At 39.2% G+C, this 24,174-nt stretch overlaps 1 protein-coding gene across 2 annotated transcripts in view; it reads right to left on the bottom strand.

The window, feature by feature from the left end:
* Positions 1-205: 205 nt before the first annotated feature.
* LOC131036611 (large ribosomal subunit protein bL19cy) overlaps positions 206-24,174 on the bottom strand; it is a 134,822-nt gene continuing 110,853 nt past the window's right edge. For both annotated transcript variants that reach the window (XM_057968532.2, XM_057968533.2), the window contains exons 5-8: positions 18,476-18,787; positions 18,232-18,318; positions 18,000-18,133; positions 206-582 (exon numbers count right to left, since the gene is read on the bottom strand). In XM_057968532.2, coding sequence (XP_057824515.2) covers positions 477-582; positions 18,000-18,133; positions 18,232-18,318; positions 18,476-18,787 — 639 coding nt within the window. In that variant the 3' untranslated portion in view covers positions 206-476. The remainder of the gene's footprint in view (positions 583-17,999; positions 18,134-18,231; positions 18,319-18,475; positions 18,788-24,174) is intronic.

A 24,174-nucleotide genomic window follows, 5' to 3' on the forward strand; every position in this document is an offset into this window, starting at 1 on the left:
AAAGCTGAGGGCCTCTGCCAATTGATCACGTCTGCAAAGGGAACATGACAGCCACCAATTGATGTCAATTTGAGATTTATACTACAATGAAGTGGTTTAATGAGATCAAGTGCAACATTGCACCATTAGCCGTTTGTGGTGTGGAGAAAATAAGTCCATTTTCCATCTTATATTGAAGAAAGGGAGAAAATTATTGCTACCAGCATCACAAATGAAAAGAATCATAAATTTCCAACAAGAAGTTTATGCCACTTCTGTTTACACTGATCAAAAATAATGTCATAAATGTTTACAAATACAAAAAATACCGCAAAAACAGCTGAAGTGAATGCCATTCTCTCATTGTGTTGAACTCAGCACTTCATGTTAAACTTGCATCATAGATTTTGAACATTTACTTAAATTCAAGCAATATCTCATCTTCATAATTATAATCCTCCTGCAGCATGCTGACAAATTCTTGTGAATTTCGTATTTTATTTTTTACCACTGGAACCCATCTTCTCCCGGAGATAGTAAAGTTTTGCCCTTCGCACTCTTTTCTTGTCCAAAACTTTTATTTGTTTGATATTTGGTGAATAGCTGTGACATTAACAAATATAATCAAGGACAAGACTTCTATAATGTTATAGCATTTTTTTGAGAGAAGAATTTATAGAAATAAAAAAGGAAAACAGATTTAATTTTCTCAACAGAAACCCAAATCCATACATATCACAAATATGCAAAATGTATCAATATTTTAGTTGACAATGGAGTTAAAAAGAAAGACAATGCACTTTCCATAAATAGCCGAACTCCTATAATCTAACAGAAATCAGTTGCAATCTACACACTAAAACTCAATTCTAATGGTGCCATGTCTATGCAGGCATCAGTTCTTTGGAATATAGCACATATGAAAACCTTAAATTACATCTCAGATGCAGGTAATTTTCTCCAAGGTGTCCTGACATCAGAGGAGGCAGATTCTTTGCAAGTTATGGCAACATAAATTGATCCAAAATGCATCACCTAGAGGTGTACAAGTTATAACAAAGACAAGAAGTCAAAGGTAAACTCTGGAAGATCTACTTATGGTCAATAACAACAATTTTTTGTACAGATAAAGGGTCGGTTTAGCAAATATAAGTAGAACATTTGCAGAGCAGACATAAATATGAGGTTAAAAAGCTCCAAAGAGAGCAAATCTGTTCTGTTCTACTGAGCCATAGATTAAGAAATGTGAAAAAGAAAATGCCATTGAAATGGATATGACCTTAGATGATATGAAACCAACTTCAAGGATGAGCATTACTTCCATGATTGTTGAGAATGATAAACAGAAACAATTTGTATTTCCTTTGCTTTGATTCCCAGAATATTATACCTGCCTTCACTGAAATTCAATTTACTCACATTCAAAGAAATGGCAATGCAAGTAGCAAACTCCTAGCTAAAATTGGTTCACTTTTGCCACATGGATAAGCGGCCTAGATAAGGTCCCATCAAACTTCTTGCTAATCCAATTCTATTGATATTATTGTGTTTAATGATGACTAGCTCAGTCTTAAATGCCAATTGAGAGGAGCTTTGATACTTAGTCCCCAAATCCACAAAATACAGGCCACTTTTAATATCACACTGATTTGGCACTCATTCTGAAATCCAATGATTCAAGATGCCTTCAAGACTTTGTCAATTCAGCATTGTGGTTAATGGCTCTACTTCACAAATGACATTGTGATTCCCCTTCAGAATTTCTATAGATACATTTCTTTTTTCTTATATATGTTCTCTCAAACAGCAGACATTAATATCAATCTGGCTAGGCCCAACTCTGCACCGTTTTCTTCAAACCAAATGAAGGAACTTTGGGACAATCTAAAGGATTATTGGACGCAGTGAATACTTTAACCAGAAAACTTTAGATCAATGGTGCATGAAGAGAAGGAAAACAAAGAAGAAGAAGCAAAAGGTAATATGCTCAACCCAACACCTTTCACAAAGTCTGACCTTGACTCCTACCTAATCTCATCTTCCTATGATGGAAGTTTTCTGATTGGCATCAGTGCATCCAATTGCAATTGAAGATAGGTCTGGCCAAGGCATTTGTCACTGTGGAATCTGTCTAATGCATCATCTGTATCTTTTCAGAATTTTGTAGCTTTAAGGAACAGGCCTTGCATGTGATCAGAAACTTAAAAAACTACATCATTTTGAAGATAACTATGGTTACCAGTTGCATCTTGTTGCTAAACATGAATAGACCGCACAACTGAATAATAGAATATCCCTTATGAAAGCCCAGTCTAACAACAAATCGGTATTTTTTTTACAGCTCTTCAGTTTTACAAGCTATGAACAAGTTCCAAATTTTGATATGCTAGTGAATTTTCTGTCTTGATGATTGTGTTATTGGATGCATATGTGTGGTCTGTTTACAAGTGTTGATGTGTAGCTAGGTCGGATCCCTTCTAGGGCCAACCTAGTACATAAAATGCTAAGTGGCCTATTGGCCTTAGCATTTTGGCATCTTACTTTGTGTAAATGTGTAAACCCTATTTGGGTCAGGCCCTATTTGGGCAATGGGTGTAACTTGTATTAATGATATAGGTCAAGTCCTAACTAATGTAACTTGTGAATTAAATTGTAACTTGGTGCCAAAACTATACAAGGCTGACCAAGGGTAATTAAATGGATCAATCCCTACATATGTAAGATCAATTGAAGATCACATCATCATCAAGCAATCTATCTGCCATTCATTTGTGCGAATCATCTCTGCATCAGCGAATAACTAAAGGGCAGCAGCTTGAGGTTTGGTTATCATCATAGAGCAGCGAATTGAAGTCCCAGTCAGCGAACCTGTCTTAGGTCTGGCGAAATCCTATTTTATGCTGAGCAATCAACTTCTAGGTAAAGCGAACTTGCTGGGCGAACTCTTTCTAGGCTGGGCGAACTATCATTCTGGGCTGCCGAACCTGCTATGCACTACTAAATTCTTGTTCATACTGACCGACCTCTCTCCAAGACAAGCGAACTCCAATATATGATCAGCAATCTGCATTCTGGGTGGTGACATCAAGTCTGATCAGATCTATATATCAGATAAGTTATTGTGTGCCCTAAGAAGGGTTAAGATTGTAATTTGCTACTGTGTTTATCCTAATCTGATCTGAGACATTCTTGCTGGGTTTTCCACCTCCAAGAGGGAGGTTTTCCCAGGGTATCACTGTGTTATGTGTGTTGCATTTGTTATTTTCTGTTTACTGTCATCAGTCTGATCCTAAAATTAACAACAAGCTCTTCAGGTTCAACCTGCAAATATGCTGGAGATGCAGTCTTTATCAAATAATTGTTTTGGCAGATTTTTGTTTACCTTCTCAATACATCTTTTCCTTTACATCCAATAGTAAAAGACTCTTTTCAGTTCACAGAATTTGTATATCAATATCAGTTTTTGGTAAATGACAACTATAAACATTTCTGGTTAAATTATGTCAGATGCGGACAAAAAAATGACAAAACTATACAATATAGAATTTTTTTTAAAATGCATTTTAACATCAAATATGCCCCACCTAGAAAAGACCTATGTAAATGCATTTGCAGGTCTTGACGAGTATGATGGAAGTTTGGATGATTTGTCAAGCCTGATGCAGTTGCAGGATGAAACCCCTATGCAATGTAAGGAGGTTGAGACAAAAACCCTAACCTGCCATCAATATCCTTTTGCATTCTGTAGTTCATGATTTATCCTGCTCATACCTTGTGCAGGCGTGTGTAGCTGCAAATTGTATTTTCTGCACCTGGCACAATGGGGGAGAAAATTTTAGATCCTGATCACCTAACAGTCCTCTTCCAGGTGAACATCAAGTTTCAGATTGAGGGCACCCAGCAAAGGAACTAGATCCAAAGGCTAGAGGAAGGTGCATCACTGTCAGTCATGTTTTGATCTGTAGATCTGAAATTCTTTGAAGAAATGCCATAGCTGCAAGAGAGTTTAGCCTAGATCACCTGCCAGGGGTTACCTGCCAAGATTTATTGAGCCACCATGTTCACAGACACTTACATCCTTTATGCCAACAAAACAACTAAGGATTGGTCAATGAAGATATGGTTGCATTTAAAACAGCAGATGGCGATGTGAAAGGTAGAAAGTTCATTACTCTGATCTACCCAGATTTACCAACTCCAGATCTGTCAGTGGGTGGTGTTGTCATTTTTTGACACCCTTGGTCCATCAGTGAGAACTGATCAGAGATATGTTCCATGAACCAGCACTGCCCCAGTTGGATCAAGGAGAAAGCAATGGAATTGTGAGGTGTGAAGTGTTGTCTTGCCGGAACTCCGAAACTCCCAAGTTCCCAAGTTCCTAAGTCTCTTCTTCTCTTCCCCGGAACTCCAGAACCCCGAGGTTCCAAAGTTCCTTTCCTTAGCCTCTGCTTCTCTTCCTTGGAACTCTGGGACCCCGAGGTTCCGAAGTTCTTTTCCTTAGTCTCCTTTTCTCTTCCCCGGAACTCCGGAACCCCGAGGTTCCGAAGTTCCTTTCCTTAGTCTCCTTTTATCTTCCTCGGAACTCCAGAACCCCAAGCCTAAGTCTTCCCAACTTCCTTCCGGCTTGCAGCACTTTCAGATGGCATGATCAACACTCAAGGCTATTAATGCTCCAACAACTCTTGCGACCAATTTTCTATATAAGGTTGTTATGCCTCATTGTAAAGGGTTCTCTCCCTGCTGGCTTGAGTTATTCTATGTTCTTTCACTTCTCTTAAAGACTTGTATTTATCTTGCATTTCTGCAACTGTAAGTTTGGCCATTGGCCTTAAACATAGATGGCACACTCGCAAAGTACTTGGCGAGATGCAAAAACTCGCCGAGTTTTTGAGCTCTGCGAGTTTTTCTGACTTAACTCACAGCAAAAACTCGCTGAGTTTTTGCAAAAAACTTGCCGAGTAATAACCGAGTTTTTTGCAAGAACTCGGCTAGACTAAAAAAACAGGCCCAAACATGTGAAAAAATTATCAATTTTTTGTTTTTTCGGGTCAATTTCATTCTCTTCATCAGAATATACACATGGAATATAACATTTAAGTATAAGTGATCTTATACTTTAAGTTATATTCCATATATACTGTCAGGATGTTTGAGAGTGGTTTCGGACCTCCAGGAGTTATAATGCAAAATCTAGTTTTTGGAGGATTCTTCAATTTTCCAAACTTAGTCAAATTTCAGGATCCTTCGGCGATGCCCCTTGACCCCAACCTGGGGGTGCTGCACCCCAAACCCCCGTCGAAAAATATAGGGGGAAATTGTGTTGATGGAAGTAGGGAAAATTTAACCTCCGAGTCTGATTAGGCTCCATAAAACAACATAATTAGCATTGAAGAAATCCTGGTATTATACATTTTAGAGTTGAAAGTTTGAAACTATGAGTATGAATGATGAAATTTCAAATATGATGAAAGTTTGAAACCAGTTTTGGCTAGAGCTGGGAAGAGGAAGTTGTATTTACTTTTGGTTTTACAAAAGCTATTTACTATTTTGCTTCCAGCCATCAGCATTTCTCATGAGGATGCGATTTTGTAGACACTTTGCATTTAAATATATCTAGAATCAGCTTGTTTCTTTTGTGTTATCATTTATTGACTCATTGGATGCATCTTCTCATTAAATTTTGCAAAAAAAATGCATTTTTTATTAAAATTAAGCGTGTTTTTACATTGCCGAGTTTTTCCGAGTTTTTTTTTCAGGGGCTTGGCGAGTCGAGCCGAGTCGCGAGTAGTTCAACTATGGGCCTTATAATGAATTGAAATCATCATTCTCGCCTTACTTCAACTTATGTATGTTGTGTATGTGTTCTTACCTTCATTGTAAGTGTATGTTTGTCTAACCTGTTTCTGGGTGTGACTTGTGGGAAACCTTCTCCCCTCTTGACATTCAGCAAGTCCTAACCTCCATACATGTGTTAAGGTCATTCATGCAACTGAAGTTTGTGCATCTCCTGGGTATTTCAGTTGATTCTTTGTGCCATTTCGGGTGGGGAGAGAAACATCGCTTATCTTGGTGCATCACCTCCTTTCATTTTAAACATTTTTCTCTTCCCTTTTCCTCTGCAAGTTGTTAGGATAAGTTTAGAAGTAAGATTTGAAGCGTTGAGTTGGTTCAACACCTGCACTTGGATTGAGAAGGAAGTCAACCTTCTCCGGAGATTCAACCCCCTTGCCCAAGGTCCCACACTTCAGGGTTGTTTCCATGTTTCACAAGCTTGTTGAGTTGATAGCTCAGCAAGGGTGCAAGCTTTTGTGATAATAGTTTTTGGCACACCCGGTGGGACAGACTTTCGATTTACATGCTAAGGATTCAGTGTTGTTCTTAGTATCTCAGCCTTTAGAGGCAATCACCTTTCAAGCACTTGGCGACTCTACTCACAAGTCCAATCTCTTGTTCATGACTTGTTGCTGATTTCATGCCCAGAATTCATACAAGGGCGTCTTCTAAAGGTAGTTTCCAATTTGTAGAACTCTCATCTTCAGGTTCTAGAAGGCGGAGAGGTAGACCTTCATTGTCACCAATCAGGGGGGTCCAAGTTGTAAACACCCCATCACCTAGGTCTTTCTCTACCCCTCCATTTACAAGACTATTACGGTCTAGAGCTCCCACCACTCATATCGATAGACCATTGTTTCACATGGCCAGAAATCAAGTTTTTGTTACCTTCAATGGGGGAGTCCTCTTATTTTGACCCAATGGAATGATATACCAGTGGCTGCGTTAAAGAGTATACCATACTTCACTGGTGAAACAAATACTACCCCCATTGAGCATATTCAAGCCATTGCGAACATCTGCTCTGTCCATAATGTCACTCAGGATGATGTTGTTGTCAAGCTCTTAGCCACATCTTTGAAAGGAAAAGCTTTGCAGTGGTATAAAGGGTTGTCGTCTAGCTCCATTCACAATTGGGATGAATTAGGGGAGAAGTTGTGCAACCATTTTGAAGATAAAAGCGATCACCTATCACTTGTGGAGCAGTTAACTACAATTAAGAGGGCACCTCATGAGTTCATGGGAGATTTCAATTTCAGATTCCAAAAGACATGGAATAGAATCCTTGCTCTAGTGAAGCCATCTCCAAATCATGCCTTCTTGTATTATCTGAGAGCTCTCAACAGCGATATGGCTGTCATGATACAATCAATGGGTGGAACCTCTCTACCGAATGCATATGACATAGCCATAAGGGCAGAAAATTGCTTGATACAGGCTGGGAAGATAGCTCCAAGGTCTCCAATGCCTCTCTTCCAAGAAGCTCTACTCAACAACCCACCTTGGCTCCTATCCCCATGGCGCCCGCAGGTCAACCATCCACATCCTCTACATCCTCTAATGAGCTCCATGAAGTCAAGACTCTATTGCAAAACTTTGGCAATGAGCTGGTGACACTAAAGAGGCAACCAGCTCAACATAGCAGACCTTATCAAGCACAAAATCAGAAGTATCAGCAGAATAGGCCACCCTTTCAAGGGCAAAACCAATGGAGCAACGCCAGGCCTTTGAATAGTGTGAACCCCATAGCTGCAAGCGACTCAAAAGCAATAGTTCCAATGCAAAACAACCTCGCCCAAGAGCAAGATTGGTGTCAACCATGCGGTCAGCCACACAACCAAGGTGCATGCCAATATGGAGAGTTTGTCCAAGCCTTAGTAGTGCAGAATGAGTCAACCACCTCTGGCCAACAATATGACCTAAATCAGCCTAGTGTTGGCACTCAAGCTCACTTACAAGGAGATTCTACCTTTGTTAATTGGCAGGAGGCAGAATTTTGTGGTATGAACCAAACAAATGGTGAGTCTATGCTACAATATAAAAGGTCAAAGAAGAGAGCCATGGAAGCTGCCTCACCTTCAACATTAGCCCAAACTCCAACGCCCAATGTAGCTGTCCAGGATACAAACCAAAATACTATGCAAGGGAGCAAGAGGCAAGAGGAGGCCCAAGTCGTCCAAAGAGCAAAGGTAGACCTTTTAGCCTCAAAGGGGCCTCTAAAATCAGCTGGTGTTCCTTTCAATATAGTAGATCAGATGAAGAAGGCCAACCTCAATGTCACTATGTGGGAGGCCCTTTCCATCCCATCTCAAAGAGATTTGCTCAAGGAGGCATTGAAAGACATCAACCAGTCAAGTGATGAGGCAGCAGTCAACAAGAAGGCATTTTCCACTAGTTTGGTACAACCCAAAGAGGAAGAAGATTCAAGCAAGATCAGCAAGCCTCCCCCTTCTATCTCTCCTTAATCATAGGAGATAACTTAGTTCACAACTGCATGATAGATTCAGGAGCTAGTAGCTCAATCATGCCTAAGAAGGTAGTTGATCTTCTTGGCATAGAATGAGTCTGTGACTAAGGGGGTGGTCCAATTGGATGGCACTTCTATTAAGACAGTAGGGGTTGTTAAAAAATTGAAGTTAACCTTGCATGCATGCCCTGGATGCGCTATCTTGCAAGACGTATGAATCATCGACCGCCCTGCCTTCTTTGCCATCTGTCTATCTAGAGACTTCACTGCCAAGATAGGTGGATACCTGTCTTCTAATTGGTCCCACATGCTATTTCGAACAAGGTATGGTACCAAGGTTACCATAAGGGCAGAGCCCATTGCACAAAACCACATTGAGCCCTACAACCCCAGCCCTATAAACATGAATTGCACTTTGCACGAAGAGGGGGAGGAGTGTATTGTCCGTGAGCTTGCTACTCTTTTGCAAGAGGTCCCTGATTGTTTGCTGGATGAATGGGCCAACGTTTTTCAGTTTGATCCATTAGCTGAGACTGAAGAGACTGGGCTTGGTACCTATTGTAACCATGAAGAGGATACTCCCATCCCTAACCTCATCAAGACACAAGGAGATTCAGAGGGGTTATGGAGTATGTTTTTTGATGGTTCAAGAAACAGAAACAATGCAGGTGTTGGTGTGATGCTTGTTTCTCCTGAGCAAGAGAAATATTTCTTATCTTTTAGACTTCAGTTTGGTTGCACCAACAATGTCGATGAGCATGAAGCCTTGATCCAAGGCCTCCAACTTGCACAAAATAGAAAGATTAGAACCTTGCAAGTATTTGGAGATAGTGAATTGGTTGTTAATCACATCCAAGCTCAAAGTATAACAAAGAACAACCTACTCAAATCATACAAACACGATGTTTGGGATTTGATTGAAGGATTCGAGGCCTTCAACATCCAGAGTATTCCTAGAAGTTAGAACAAGCATGATGGTAGGCTTGCAGCGGTTGGTGCTTAGTTCGACATACCAGCGCATGTTGCAAGCAAAAAGGAACAACACATTAGGCTTGTTGTGAGGCATGTTGTCCTAGACAATCAGGCAAATTGGCAAGTATTCGAAAGTGATCAACAGATTGTTAATTTCTTGCAAAATGAAGCAGAATTTTCTACTAAAAATCAATCTAAGTTGCAAGACCAGTATGGAGATCAAATCATGCAGCTCAACTCCAACAAGTTGCCTAAAGGTCTAGTTACCTTGGAAGGCATTTTTGACTTGGATGATCAATTGAAGAAGAAGATGAACCTGGCTGCAAAGAAGCATGATTACAAGCCAGTTGTTGTTGCTGAGGGTAGGTCTCTAAACTTGGGCAAGGTATGTTCCTCAACTGAACAAGAGGCTTTTGTTGAGCTTTGTCAAAAATATGATGACATAGTTGCTTGGACCTATGAAGATTTGAAGGGTTTTGACCCTAGCTTAGCCCAGCATATTATAGAGCTAAACCCAGATGCAAAGCCAGTTAGAAAAAAGGAAAGGCCAATAAACCCCAAGATTGAGCCACTAATGAGGAAGGAGTTGACCAAGCTCATTGAAGTCAATATCATCTTCCCTATCAAGCACTCCTCCTGGGTAGTCAACCTTGTCTCTGTAAGGAAGAAAAATGGGGAAATCAGACTATGTGTAGACTTTAGGAACCTCAATAGAGCCTCCCTCAAGGATCATTATCCCCTTCCCTCCATGTAGCAGATTCTCCAAAGGGTCAATGGCTCAGAAAGATTTTCATTCTTGGACGAGTATTCAGGCTACAATCAAATTTCAGTCCAAGAATTAGAACAATACAAGACTGCATTTACTAATAAGTGGGGTACCTATGCTTATTGTAAGATACCTTTTGGGCTAACCAATGCAGGTGCCACGTTTCAAAGAGCAATGGACATGGCTTTCAAGGGGGTATTAGCAAAGTTTGTGCTTATATACCTTGACGACATAACTGTTTATTCAAAGCATGCAGCTGACCATCTTGGTCATCTTGAGCAGGTGTTCATGAAATGCAGGGGGTATGGTGTGTCCCTGAACCCTAGCAAGTGTGTATTTGCTACTGATCAAGGAAGATTGCTAGTACACATTATATCCAAAGAGGGCTTGACCATTGATCCAGAGCGAGTGGAGGCTATTCTTTCTCTCCCACTCCCTAGTCACAAGAAAGGATTGCAAAGTTTCCTTGGTAGGATCAACTTTGTGAGGAGGTTCATTCCCAACCTTGCCACCATGGTAAAACTCCTCACCTCCATGTTGAAGAAAAATTTGGTTTTCAGTTGGACCAAGGAGGGAAGGGCCGGCTTTGAAGAGATTAAACAAGCAATTGCTTAGGCCCCTACCCTTGTCAACCCCAACTATGAAAGGGATTTTATCCTCTACGCCTTCGAAGGAGAATCTAGCATCTGAACTGTCCTAACACAGCTGAACAATGATAATTTGGGGCAACCTATTGCCTTCTTTAGTGAGGGGTTAAAAAACTATGAGCTTAAGTATAGCTATGTAGAGAAGCAGGTCCTCACTATTGTAAGGGCATTAAAAAAGTTTAGACACATGTTGTCTAACAACAGGATCTAGCTCTTAGTTCCACATGCAAGTGTCAAGGACTTCCTTCTAAACAAGGACATCAGTGAGAAGAGGGTTGGGTGGATAACCAAGGTCATGGAATACGACATCAACATCAAGATCACCAAGCGTGTAAGAGGCAGGGGCCTATGTGAACAGCTTCTCTCATCTTCTGAGACTACTTCAAAGGTCGCCCTTATGTTACAAGAGGATCAACCAACTAGCAACGACACTCAATTCAATTGGGTAGGTGACATGACCACCTTCTTAATGGAAGGTAGATACCCCCAAGGTCTAGACAGGACCAAAAGAAGGCATTTCAGGTTGCAGTCCATTCCCTATGTCTTAGTGGATGGCACCCTTTTTCGAAGAGACTCTAATGGAGTCTTGTTAAGATGTATCGAGCAAAATCAAGTCAGCAGATTGTTAGAAGAATTTCATGATGGCTCTTCAAGGGGCCACTTCTCTGCACGGACTACAGCTATCAAAATAATGAGGGTTGGTTATTACTGGCCATCCTTATTCAATGACTCACATAGATGGGTGAAGAATTGCAAGAAATGTGCTTTCTTCTCTGGAAAGCAAAGACTAGCCGCCCTACCTCTTCACCCCATTCGAGCAGATCAACCATTCGCACAATGGGGTTTAGACTTCATTGGCATGATAAATCCACCTAGTGCTGGCCACAAGTGGATCTTGGCCGCAACAAACTACTTCACTAAGTGGACAGAGGCAGTTGCATTGAGGGATGCCACTGAGGCCTCGGTATTGGAATTCCTTGATGGAATTGTGACAAGATTTGGTGTCCCCTCCACCATCATATCAGATAATGCCAAGGTATTCGTTGGAACCCAAATCAGTTCTTGGGCAGTTAAGCATGGTGCATACTTGAGGACGTCATCCAATTATTACCCTCGGGGTAATGGCTTAGCTGAATCCTCCAACAAGAACCTCATCAGGATAATCAAAAGGACAATTGAAGACAACCAGAGGTCGTGGCATACTAAGCTGAGGACAGCCTTATGGGCTGACAGGATCACACCCAAGATGGCGATCAGTAACTCCCCCTTCGTGCTGGTATATGGGAAAGAAGCAAGACTTCCAACTTCAGTTACCCTCTCTTGAACTAGCAAATCAGCTGGAATTGACAAAGAATGATGCCATGACAGTAAGGCTAGTTGAGCTAATGGAGTTGGAGGAGGTTAGAGGTCAGGCTATGCATACGCTTGAGACTCATCAAGAACAGGTCAAGAGAGTTTTTGACAAAAAGGCTACTACTAGGGTCTTCAAAGAGGGAGATCTAGTTCTAAAGTGGGATGCAGACAGAGCCAAGGCCGGGCGACATTCCAAATTTGATGCTATCTGGAGTGGTCCATATATCATCACTAGTTGCAAGGAGGCCAATGCATTTCATCTCTCCAGGCTTGATGGCGAAGTTCTTCCAATCCCAATTAATGGGATTCATCTCAAGCCCTGCTTCTAAAGAGGGTGTTGATGACTATGTAAATATTAGACTAGAAGTTGTTTTGCTTTCATAAGTGCTTGTGCACCTACCACATTCTCCTTAAGAGGGTGTGTGCTCTAGTTTCCAGTTTCCCTCCAAGTGATGGTGCACACATGTTTTGGGGCTTTTCAATGACTCAGTCCCCAATGGATGCTCAAGGCTTCTAATCTATATGCTTAGCAAGCAAGCAAGCATCCCACAGAGGTCGCCAAAAATGTTGTCATTTTATGACACCCTTGGTCCATCAGTGAGAACCGATCAGAGATATGTTCCATGGACCAGCACTGCCCCAGTTGGATCAAGGAGAAAGCAATGGAATTATGAGGTATGAAGTGTTGTCTTGCCGGAACTCCGGAACTCCAAAGTTCCCAAGTTCCTAAGTCTCTTCTTCTCTTTCCCGGAACTCTGAAACCCTAAGGTTCCAAAGTTCCTTTCCTTAGCCTCTTCTTCTCTTCCCCGGAATTCCGAAACCCCGAGGTTCTGAAGTTCCTTTCCTTAGTCTCCTTTTCTCTTCCCCGAAACTCCAGAACCCCAAGCCTAAGTCTTGTTGACGTGTTTTTTCTGACTACGTCGAACACAGAATAAAGTTGCCTAACGGTCACTTCACTCTCTCTTGATCAAAGTGCGATTGCATGCTAAGATTGCAAGAAGTTCAAACAATCGACTCCAAGGTTCCTTTATGCTACGGACGTGACTCAGTTGGCTGATGTGATTGCTGGTAATCCAAGGGGCCTTACGTTTACGTCGTTCTTTCACTTCTTTGTTGTGGCTGGAACTCCATCATCAAATATAGCAATTTGGCAATGTTGTTGCTTCGAACGGACTAAAATGAACTGAAAGTAAAAGGGAAAGGGTTCAGAAAGATCTAAATCTACTCCTAAGGGCGGTGATAACAATGAATAGTGCTCTGGTGGACAAATTCCAAATAAACCAAGCTCTGCTTCGCCAAGATCAACTACAACTCCACAAGAACCGATGCAATCTTCTGGGGATGCTAGAGGATTTTCAAATCAAGAAAGTACATTTGAATACCCAAAAATGACGCAATCCAAACAACTATCCACAATCGAACTTAGCACAAATTTAGGGGGCTCAAACTAACTTTACACTACAACTTACAATCAACAAGATGCAAAAAGTATGAACCATGGAAATTCATCAGACACCATTACATTCTCCATTGAAATCAAAGCACTTTACTATTTCTAATCTAAGTGAGGAAGGTGAAACCATGCAATCTTTGAAAAAATAATTTACGTGGACACCATCAGAGAACAATGTTTCACTATTAATATCTCAAAACTTATCGCAATAATTTATACAAGTCTCCCCCCTTTCCAATGGGGGGGGGGGTCACCCCTTTATATAGGTCTCAGGCCATGATTACATGCAAACCCTAATTAGGGTTTCCCTAAAAGATTCTCCACTCAAGATGCAAAAAGGTGGGAATCTCCAATTAATAACCCATCAAGCCCATATACAATTAATTCAAAAGTACCCAAAATAGCATCCATTGCGCATTAAATGCACCACCTCTTTCAAATTCACCCAACATGCGTTGAAAATTCATCCATGCAAAAATCAACCCATTATGTCATAAATGCTCCATCATTTCCACATGCGGTGGCTGCATGCAAAAAGAATCTGCCATAAATTCAACATGCAATGATCAGGTCGCCATTTGGTCAAATATTCCGACAATGAATGTGCCACCATACTGCCATGCGTTCAATAGATCCTTGCTATGCAAGTGGACCCTGTCGTCGTATATCCGCTCCTACACATCTCGAATTGTTGAAGAGAGAAAATTTGATTCAGGAAGAGTTTTCTTGAAGTCTCTTCAACTTTCCTTGCTTGAAGAAGGCTTTTCATCAATTCTGCACATTCCCTATTTTTTAGGAAAATTTCTAAATTAGGGTTTCAAAGTCCAGAAGAGAGAAAAATCTCCTACGAATCCAAATCTGTAAAAATTTTGAAATTTGGATGTGATTCGATGCCCGAGAAAGGATTTTTAGAAACTTTTCCTGGGGGAAATTTCTCATTCAGTTCATCCCTAATTCCTTCCTTGCCAAGAAATTGTTTTTCCACCTTCAATTCATCCCGACGTGGAATTCATGTTGTGAAGGAATTCTCCTTTCAAAAGAAATTTGTTCCTTACCCCTGAGGAAGGAAATTCTTCATGCGTTAGCCAATTTTCATGATTTCCAAGAACTATGTCATGAAGGAAGGGATTTCCATTACTTAGTCAAATTTTCACCTTTCTTGGAATTTCTTCTTCTTGGGCGCAATTCTTCCCTGAGGGAATTTTTGTGCTCTTTGGCTTTTCAACCAATTTTCACATCTAATTTTTTGGAAATTTCCTAAAATTTAGGATCCGGGTCCAGGAGAGAGAGAATTCACCACGATTCCGAATCTATAAAATTTTCCACATTCTGACAAGATTCGGTGTCTAAAAATAGAAATTTCAAAAATTTGCCAAAGAGGAATTTTTATTTCAATTCCTCCTTGACCCTTTGACTTTCCATACCTTAGAAGATTTTCTGAATTTTCAATCCTATGTGTGGATTTTCACTGGAGAGGGAATTTCATCAAATTTGTGAATCCTCCATGCCTCCTTCATTTTGGCACCTGTCCTTCATCTTGGGCGGAATTTTGACTTGGTGGAGGATTCAATGAAATTTGTGAATCCTCCATGCCTCCTTCATTTTGGCGCATGTCCTTCATCTTGAGTGGAATTTTGACTTGGTGGAGGATTAAATCAAATTTGTGAATCCTCCATGCCTCCTTCATTTTGGCGCCCAGTTGTGGCCTGGGGCAGAATTTTGCCTTGGTGGAGGATTTAGTGAATTTGTGAATCCACCATGCCTCCTTCATTTTGGCACATGTCCTTCATCTTGGGCGGAATTTTGACTTGGTGGAGGATTCAGTGAATTTGTGAATCCTCCATGCCTCCTTCATTCTAGCGCCATGTAAGCATTTGGGATGATTTTTCCAGACTTAGAGAATTTTCCCGAGCTTTCCATTTCAGGAGTGGGCTTCCAGCACTCAACCATCTTCTAGCTTTCTCTGTCTACTTTCTGACTTTCCGGAATTAGTAATAGTTGTAAATGCCTGATCTTTATCACCTTGCCCGAATGGTCCTGTCAAAAAACTTTCCAAAAATAGAAAACTTCAGAGTGTTAGCGTTGCCCTAGACAGGATACAGGAATGACTTACTATAAATAAAAAACTTACTAAAAATAGTAAGTTTGATTTTTGGCAAAATGACGACATTCCGGGACTCTGTAAAATCCCTAAAAAATAGGAACTTGATCCATTTTGGCTCAAATTTTACTGAAAGGTTCCTTGAAGGGTCCTGATTCCATTCGTATGTTCAATTTTTCCAAAACCCTAATAGAAACCCCTAAAATCTAGGACAAAAGGCAGAAACCCTAAAAAGGACAAAACAAGCCCTAGACTTCATCAAACCCGCTCAAACGAAAAGTAGATTAACTCCAAATGACCCTCGAACACCTACAAAGCGGAGAAACTGACGAGATTGCTGCAAAAAGACCCCAAAAACGCAAGACAAAAGAACGAGAGGGCCTAAAAAATAGGGGGTCCCCATTTGCAATGGGGTGATGTGTGAAAACGTCACAAATCTTCCCAACTTCCTTCCAACTTGCAACACTTCCAGATGGCGTGATCAACACTCAAGGCTATTAATGCTCCAACAACTCTCGCGACCAGTTTTCTATATAAGGTTGTTATGCCTCATTGTAAAGGGTTCTCTCTCTGCTAGCTTAAGCTATTCTATGCTCTTTCACTTCTCTTAAAGACATAGATTTTTGACAACTATAACTTTGGCCATTCACCTTATAATGAATTGAAATCATCATTCTTGCCTTACTTCAACTTATGCATGTTGTATATGTGTTCTTACCTTCATCGTAAGTGTATGTTTGTGGCTTTCTTTCACATATATGTTGTGTTAACCTGTATCTGGATGCGACTTGAGGGAAGCCTTCTCCCCTCTTGACATTCAGCAAGTCCTAACCTCCATACGTGCGTTAAGGTCATTCATGCAACTGAAGTTTGTGCATCTCTTGGGTATTTCAGCTGATTTTTTGTGCCATTTCGGGTGGGGAGAGAAACATCTCTTATCTTGGTGCATCACCTCCTTTCATTTTAAGCATTTCTCTCTTCCCTTTTCCTCTGCAAGCTGTTAGGATAGGTTTAGAAGATTTGAAGCATTGAGTTGGTTCAACCCCTACACTTGGATTGAGAAGGAAGCCGGCCTTCTCTGGAGATTCAACCCCCTTGAGCAAGGTCCCACACTTCGGGGTTGTTTCCATGTTTCACAAGGTTGCTGAGTTGATAGCTCAGCAAGGGTGCAAGCTTTTGTGATAACAGGTGGATTAGTACATTCATTGTTTAAAGAGATGCTCAGATCTGTAAGCAGACTACTATCACACAAACACTAGGACAGATTACAGTCATCCATGGTTTTGTAATGGTGAATTCTTTGCCAGAATATTGAAATCCAGTTCTGATTATATATCTGAGATTTCTGTTTTGCAAATCTAGATATACCGCAGTGTGTGAAATCTTCTTATCATTTTAATTGTTCAGATCTGAATTAGAGACATTCACTATTGTTTTGATTGTTTTTCTGTTCCTAAATCACAGGAGAGTAATTAGTGGAATCACTTTGCATTTAACAGTCAAGGGACATTACAGGAACCACAATCAATTCTTCTAATATCAAAAAGACGAGGAGAACTTGCTTGAAGGATAATTACAACTCATAAGTACTCAATGAATGCTCAGCTTGCATGAATCAATTATGAAGGCTTTTATATAGTTTCATTTTCTAGAATAAGAATATCAAATCTAAATTGAAGCAAAATCTCTAGTTTATAGCTTAAAACTTTGCCAAAACTAAGAAACTACTTTAAAATCATTTTAAATTGAACTCTACTTTAGAAAGTTAATGTAAATACAATTAATCTACCTCTAAGATGATCATTAATTTCTTGTGTCAAACCTGGTGCACTCAACACTGTTTTGTTTTCCAAACAAGATCAGAGGACAGAACATCCACAGAGAGTTCACTTGGTAGAGAGATCATTCTTGAATCTTCTTATCAAGCAGTTCACTCAGCATGATGTGCAATACTCTTCACCAAGGTTACCAAATATGATAGTTTCAGTGATATTTAACACATTCAATTTTTTATATTGGCCATACAAAAACTCAAATAAAACAAAAGATTTAAATTAATTAAAATATTATAATATGCTTTTATTAAAAAGAGCTTTAAAGAGTGAGCCTTTAGAAAATATATACAAGTTACATTTTTTTTAATCAGAATGATCACCACATTCACAAAAATGCATCTGTTAAGTTAATTCCCTATTCCTCTTATGGTGTTAACAATTTTGATTTTGTCTTATGTATTTGTCTTTTCAGTTATTATAAATTATAATATTTTTAACACAAATATATGATTGTATTTCTTCCTGTATTTTATTTGTTTCAATAATCATTGTTTTTCCAAATTCAACAGTCGCTGTTGCATCTTGCACTTAACTAGTAAATGAGTTGAAACACAATTTAAACAAGGCTAACAATAGATTAAATATATTACTTACAGAGGAAAAACAGACTCGACTCCAATGCCAGCTACTAGTCTTCGAATCCTAAAAGTTGTACTCAAACCAGCATTTCGCTTTGCAATAACTATTCCTTTTAGGGTTGAAACCCTGCGCTTATTCTCAGGTACTTCCTGCTCATGAAGATTTAAAAACACTAATCAAGCATAAAAGGACGTGGATAAGAAACCAAGGGAGAAAATGAAAGAAAATCTGATTCATAAGCAATTACCACTTTGAGCTCTATAATATAGCCTGGCTTAATATCTGGAATCACCCTCTCTGCTTTTACTGATTGCACTGCCTCTTTCTCCAAGATCTATAATATAAAATATTCAATACAACTCACACCAAAGTAAGAATGAATTTATTCATGATGCTTAAAGTTACAATCACAAAAGAGTAATGTGCAAAAGACATAATTGTGCCCCTCTATGTGAGCAGCCACATATAGCGATGCAATATTTTTGGAATACCTGCATTATGTGCCTTGCTGTTTTGTCAAGCCTTTTAGTTTTGATGTGAGGAGTCACTTCCTGTGCAGCAGTGGCATCACTTTTAAAATCAACATCAACTTTGGCATTCTCTACCTTTGATGCAGGTGGTGGTGTTCGAGACATTGTACTAAAGTGTCCTCTACTAGAAATATGAGTGGCAATCAAAGATTTCTGAAATGTTGTAGGAAAAAGTTGCTGCTTCATCAGGATAAATGATGATGGTTGAATAGTATTATTGCATGCCAACCTCAAGTCCAAAGATTCTTCATGCATGGCATGTGGTGTAATAATCTGAGCATGCAACAGAGAGAGTGGTTGATCAAAGATAACAATAACCTAGATAAAATCAATATATTTACAATAGAGGAACACAAATTAGAAGAAGAAAATTCCCAAACAAACTATATAATGCATATGCATTTTAAAATGGTCCAAGCATGAATAATATCAAACAAACCTTTCATAATAAGCTTAGGATTCAAACCTTACAGTTTCATCCAGGGTTATAAATGGAAATGGTTGGAAGGCAGTAATAAACTTAAGGTATGCAAATAAATACAATTTGTAATTCTGGAAAAAAATGCTCTTTGGTCGCATATAGTTTCTAGGAAATCCAATTGTTCAGCACTTTGGCTATTAAGCAAGAACCTGTAAGGCTTTAAACAAACACCATTCACCCTGACCGCCAAAAATTGTAGGAATTAAGACATCTAAAATTAAATCCTTCTATTAAGCTTTTTGGCCATTAAGCAAGAATTGGGAAGGCTTTACGAAAGAACCATCATTCACCCTGACTTCCACATATTGTAAAAATTATGATGTTTAAAATTGTAAACTTCAATCAATGGGGATCCATTTGAGACAATATTTAAGGGCCCATAAAAATTATCTCACATTCAGGATGTAAAAGACCTAAAGAGGAAAAAATTATAAATAAGATCCTTGGGTAGTATAGTATGGCATGTTCTGCAAAAGACCTAAAGAGGAAAAAAATTATAAATAAGATCCTTGTGTAATAGAGTACAGCATTTTCTGTGAAAGTAGTTTTATGCAAAAGCTTGGGCTGCATTTTTCAAAGGCAGCATAAATAATGCCTTGGACTTGGGCCAACTCTACTTTCAAGAACATTATACTTTTGTTCTCTTTCCAGCTACAGAAAATAATCAATTCAATATGTTCCAATAGTTTCAAAGTTGAGTTTTTGCAGTTTTGATAATTTCAGTTTCATAGCATCATTTCAATTTTAAGACTCTATAGGAGTGTCCCACAGGGATGCATCCCCCTTCCTCCAAATCATCACATTTCAAAAGCAGGGCATCTACAGGATATGCAAGCCCCGAGGAGATGCCCCCCCCCCTGCCACCAGCAGGCAGGAAAAGTCCCTAGGAGGCCCTACAAAAGCAAGACAAAGCTTCTCCAATCCCTCTGTTGAGCGCATCTCCGAAATGGCCAAGTTTGCTTTAAATAAAATGCTTAACAATTTGCAAAGTTAGAGGCTTAAACACATAAAAGGAAGGGTGCCTTTATTTTGTTTAGTTGTGTTTTTCCAGTTCAAAGAAAAGATGGCAGAAGGGTTTCATTGATTCGCAATCACAAGCGGAGTTGCAGTCATGGGAAGAGACAGAGGATCTAAGCAATAAGAATTGCCTACAATTGCGTAAATTTCCTATCAAAAATATTGTACAGGATGGTTTAACTTTACATGCAAATTGAGAAGGCTAAATGCCGATCTTCCACAATCTTTTTGTTGTTTCATAGACTTCAAGAAGACCTTTGACTTATGTTGGTAAATGGATCTGTTACTTGAAAGTAGTGTGGCAAATTCATTACAACAGTTGGATAGATTGCTTATGAAACGCAACCTTCCTCTGCTTTCAAGAGGGGCACTCCCTCGTATGATATGATTTGAGATTTCTGGAAAGTAACTTTAACTGAAAAATACTTAAAAACTTGAAAAAGAAACCTCCAACAACAGATATACAAATGCCATCTGAGTTTCACAAAATACTAGAGATTCAACTTTCTTCATTGCAAGAATCAAAACCTATACATAAGATACTCAACAATGAACTTGCTCAATATTCAACATATTCATCTCGAGAAACCAGGAAAGAAGCATGCTTTGAAGAAAGGTTCTTTCACTTTGGGGAGTTATACAATTCCAAAAATACCTTGAGCAAAGTTAGCAAAAAAAATTTAAAGACCCTTTACAATGCTATGAATCTCATATTTATAGACTTCTCGTTGAATAACTACCCATAACAGAGTTCGTAACTGTTGATGTGTTTTTTATGCACAATCAAACACAAAATAAAATACCAAAAGTATTCTATCTTCTCTTGATCAAAATCTCTTGGATGCTAAATTATGTGATCAACCAAGACGACTCCAAGGTTTCCATGGTCAGGTCATGATATGTGGATAAGCTAATTGGTTAATGTGACTACTATTAATCCAAGGGGCCTTACGTACTTCTTAAGAGATAGACGTCTTGACTTCAAGGAATGCTTTTCAAATGATATGCAATATAGTTATCTTACTTCCTATTACTACTAAACGTTTGATAAAGAAAATGCAAAAGTTTGAGGGTTGAAAAGTACTAGATGACTCCTAAGAATGCAAGGACGAAGGGCGATTCTAATGAAACTCTATTAGTCTTTGCTTTGACATATAAGAACAACTCCACAAAGGCTAATGCAATCTTCTAAGGATATTGAGTAAATTTTCAAATTATTACCAAGCATAGACACCATTAATTGAATGCTTATCAATGATTGAATAACAATTGAACTTAAGCTCATCTAAGAATTCTAGTTGACCACACAAGGCAAATTTGCAATCAACAAACTGCTAGTGGTATGGATTAGGAATTTCACCATGAATCATACGCAGCATTCTATTATTCAACTTAAATACTTAAACAAAATTTAAAGCTTGAATTGAGAATATGAATAACCATGCAAATGCTACAAGGATTGAATAGAAACGCCACACTTCAATGTCTTTATTAATCTAGCAGCAAAATAGCAACAATTCTTCAAGTCTCTAATCTCTTACAAATGAAAATGAGTAGGGCTTATATAGTGCTCCCAATTATGACGAATGGCCAAGATTGAATGAAGATCAAGGGCCAAGATATCGCCACCTAACCCTTAAATAGGGTTTACTACAATCAAAACCTATCTAAATAAACATCATCAAAAACATTAGCCAATGGGAATGTGACATCCATATGGCACAAATTATGAGGAATCCTCCAATAAGAAAATTCATTGTCACAGGACTATAGAAAATTGTCATCTAGAATCTTGTTCTCTTTTTCTCTTTCCCTTTTGGCGAATTCAATGAACCTAGTCGTTATGCATTCGATTTCAGTTACCAGAGCTGCTGCAGGTTCTTCAATTGATCTTCCAAATAACTAAATTCTTCAATAGCCGAGATAAAAGTAGTCTCCCATCCTGGCCCGAAATCTCTTGTTTTGCTAACAAGTACCATGAGTGCATGAATGTCATCTAGATGCTTCTTCGTTATCAACCCATCAGTTCCGTGGAAGATGACTTTCACCCTTTCTTCCAACTCAGTGATATCTATGTGTGTCCCGACATCTATCTCCTTTTCCAGAATGATTTGAGCTACTTCCACAATCTTGTCATGAATCAGGTGGATTGCTTCACCAACTTGATTGCATCCGTTGTTGATATCTCCAAAGATAACCTTCCTCATGCGAAGCAAGTTGCTCCAATGTAGAAATTTCGGTGATTGCCCATCTTTCAATATTCCTTCTTTCAACAAAATCTGCTTAGGCGTTTTCCTTATTTCTTGCAAAATAGGGATAGTGAAGTCCCTAGTGTAGACAAAAGTGTCAAATGCTGCCATGAGAACTTGAGTTCTTCAGAGGATTCTCACAACTCTATCAAGTATCTTCATTATATCTCTTACGAATTTGTTAGCCTTCTTGAGGGATTTATTTACCCAAGCATCCATTAGATGTGCTGAATTTCTTACTTTCTCTATGTGATCCACTGATTTTGGAGGAAGCAACGGTGGTGGTGTAGCCGATGGATCATGTTGCCTTAATGGCTCCTTGAATTGTTGGGAGTAATTTCTCCATGCACTTACTTCTCTCTCCAACTTTCTATTCTTTTCTACTTCCATCCTAAGCATATCATGGACTGTTTTCACTGAATCATTCATATCACCCAATGCTTGCTCTATGGAAGGTGGCCCAAATCAATGAATTTCCACATCATACTCCTCTGTCATAATCTCACCTTCAAATTTGTCTACTCTTGGGGTGGCGATTTTGTTGCTTTCTTCCTTTCAGTGACTTATTGAGTTTGATTTAGAAGACTATCCAGATCACCCAACAGTGACATCTTAGTTGCTTTCTTCCTTTCAGTGACTTATTGAGTTTGATTTAGAAGACTATCCAGATCACCCAACAGTTCTTCCTCCACTGCTATTACTTCTTTTGCGAGCCTCTCTCTAAGCCATGTCAGGATGGAGGATCTTCCTTAAAATCAACTCTATGTAGTTTGCTAGGAAGTTTGCTTTTGCCAGGTCGACTCTCCAATAGCCAGTATTTATTGACGATTCCAAGACATGTCTTAGGGTCATCATCATAGAATGCTTTTGCTCCTTCCATGCTTCTATAAATCATATCTTTGGCTCAGGTATATGGAAAGCTTCACTAATGGTCGCCTAGGATAGATAAGCAAGTACTCTTGCATCGGGTGCCTCTATTGCCCTTGTATGGGAATCATAGCGTTTAGTGCACTCGACCATCAGTTCATAACATTGTATGGCCGGAGGAAAACCAACTGCCTTGATAATTCCACTCTCCATTATCTTCTTAGCTGTTGCTGAAGGTTTACTTGTGTATAGTGAGCTACAAAATCTCGACATCAAATCGCCCAAGATTAGTATCTCCCACGTTGCTCCAATAGGAAGTGATCTTAGTTTCCAGCACTTCACTTTTTGAATCTTCTTTGAAGAGGGTTTGATGTGTGCCTGCTCCAACCTTTGGTGCCGCCATACTTCACCTAAAAGAATTGTCTAAGTTAGAATTATGGTGTGAAAAGCACTTAAATTACTGATTCAATGCCTATGAGGCATTAGCAATAATGAATGGCTATAACATTGACTAAGACAAAACCTAAACTCAAGCAAATTTGAAAAGGAGCATTTAAATCTCACTAATTCTTTATTTTCAGTATGCTATCCACAACTTCATCCTAAATTCATGATGTTAAGAGGATCCAATTTCACTTAAAATGATCAAAATTAATATATATCAGACCTGCACAAAGTTTTCATCAGTCTGAATATCAAATATACCTCTGAATTTGGTGATTTTGACTCTATGATGATGCACCTAACAAAGGAGATGACTGATAATACTCAGTATATTTATTGAACGCTGCAGATGAATGAATGAAATCGCTTCACTTTTGATCAAATTCGCCGCTCAGTGGAGGTTTAGATCGCTGCTCTGCTGCTTAAGATATAATTCGCTTTGCTTACGATGATCAAATGATATGATTCAAATGCACCTTTATAGGCGTCTAAGGAAAGGGTGTGTCTCTTCCCTCATTTAGGCCGACTTGACTACATTTTGTAAAAAAAAAAATTATTTTCATCTAAAGGAGCCGACTTGATTGCATTTTTGAACATTTTCC

Source organism: Cryptomeria japonica, chromosome 1 (genome assembly GCF_030272615.1).
Source record: "Cryptomeria japonica chromosome 1, Sugi_1.0, whole genome shotgun sequence".
NCBI classification, from domain to species: domain Eukaryota; kingdom Viridiplantae; phylum Streptophyta; class Pinopsida; order Cupressales; family Cupressaceae; genus Cryptomeria; species Cryptomeria japonica.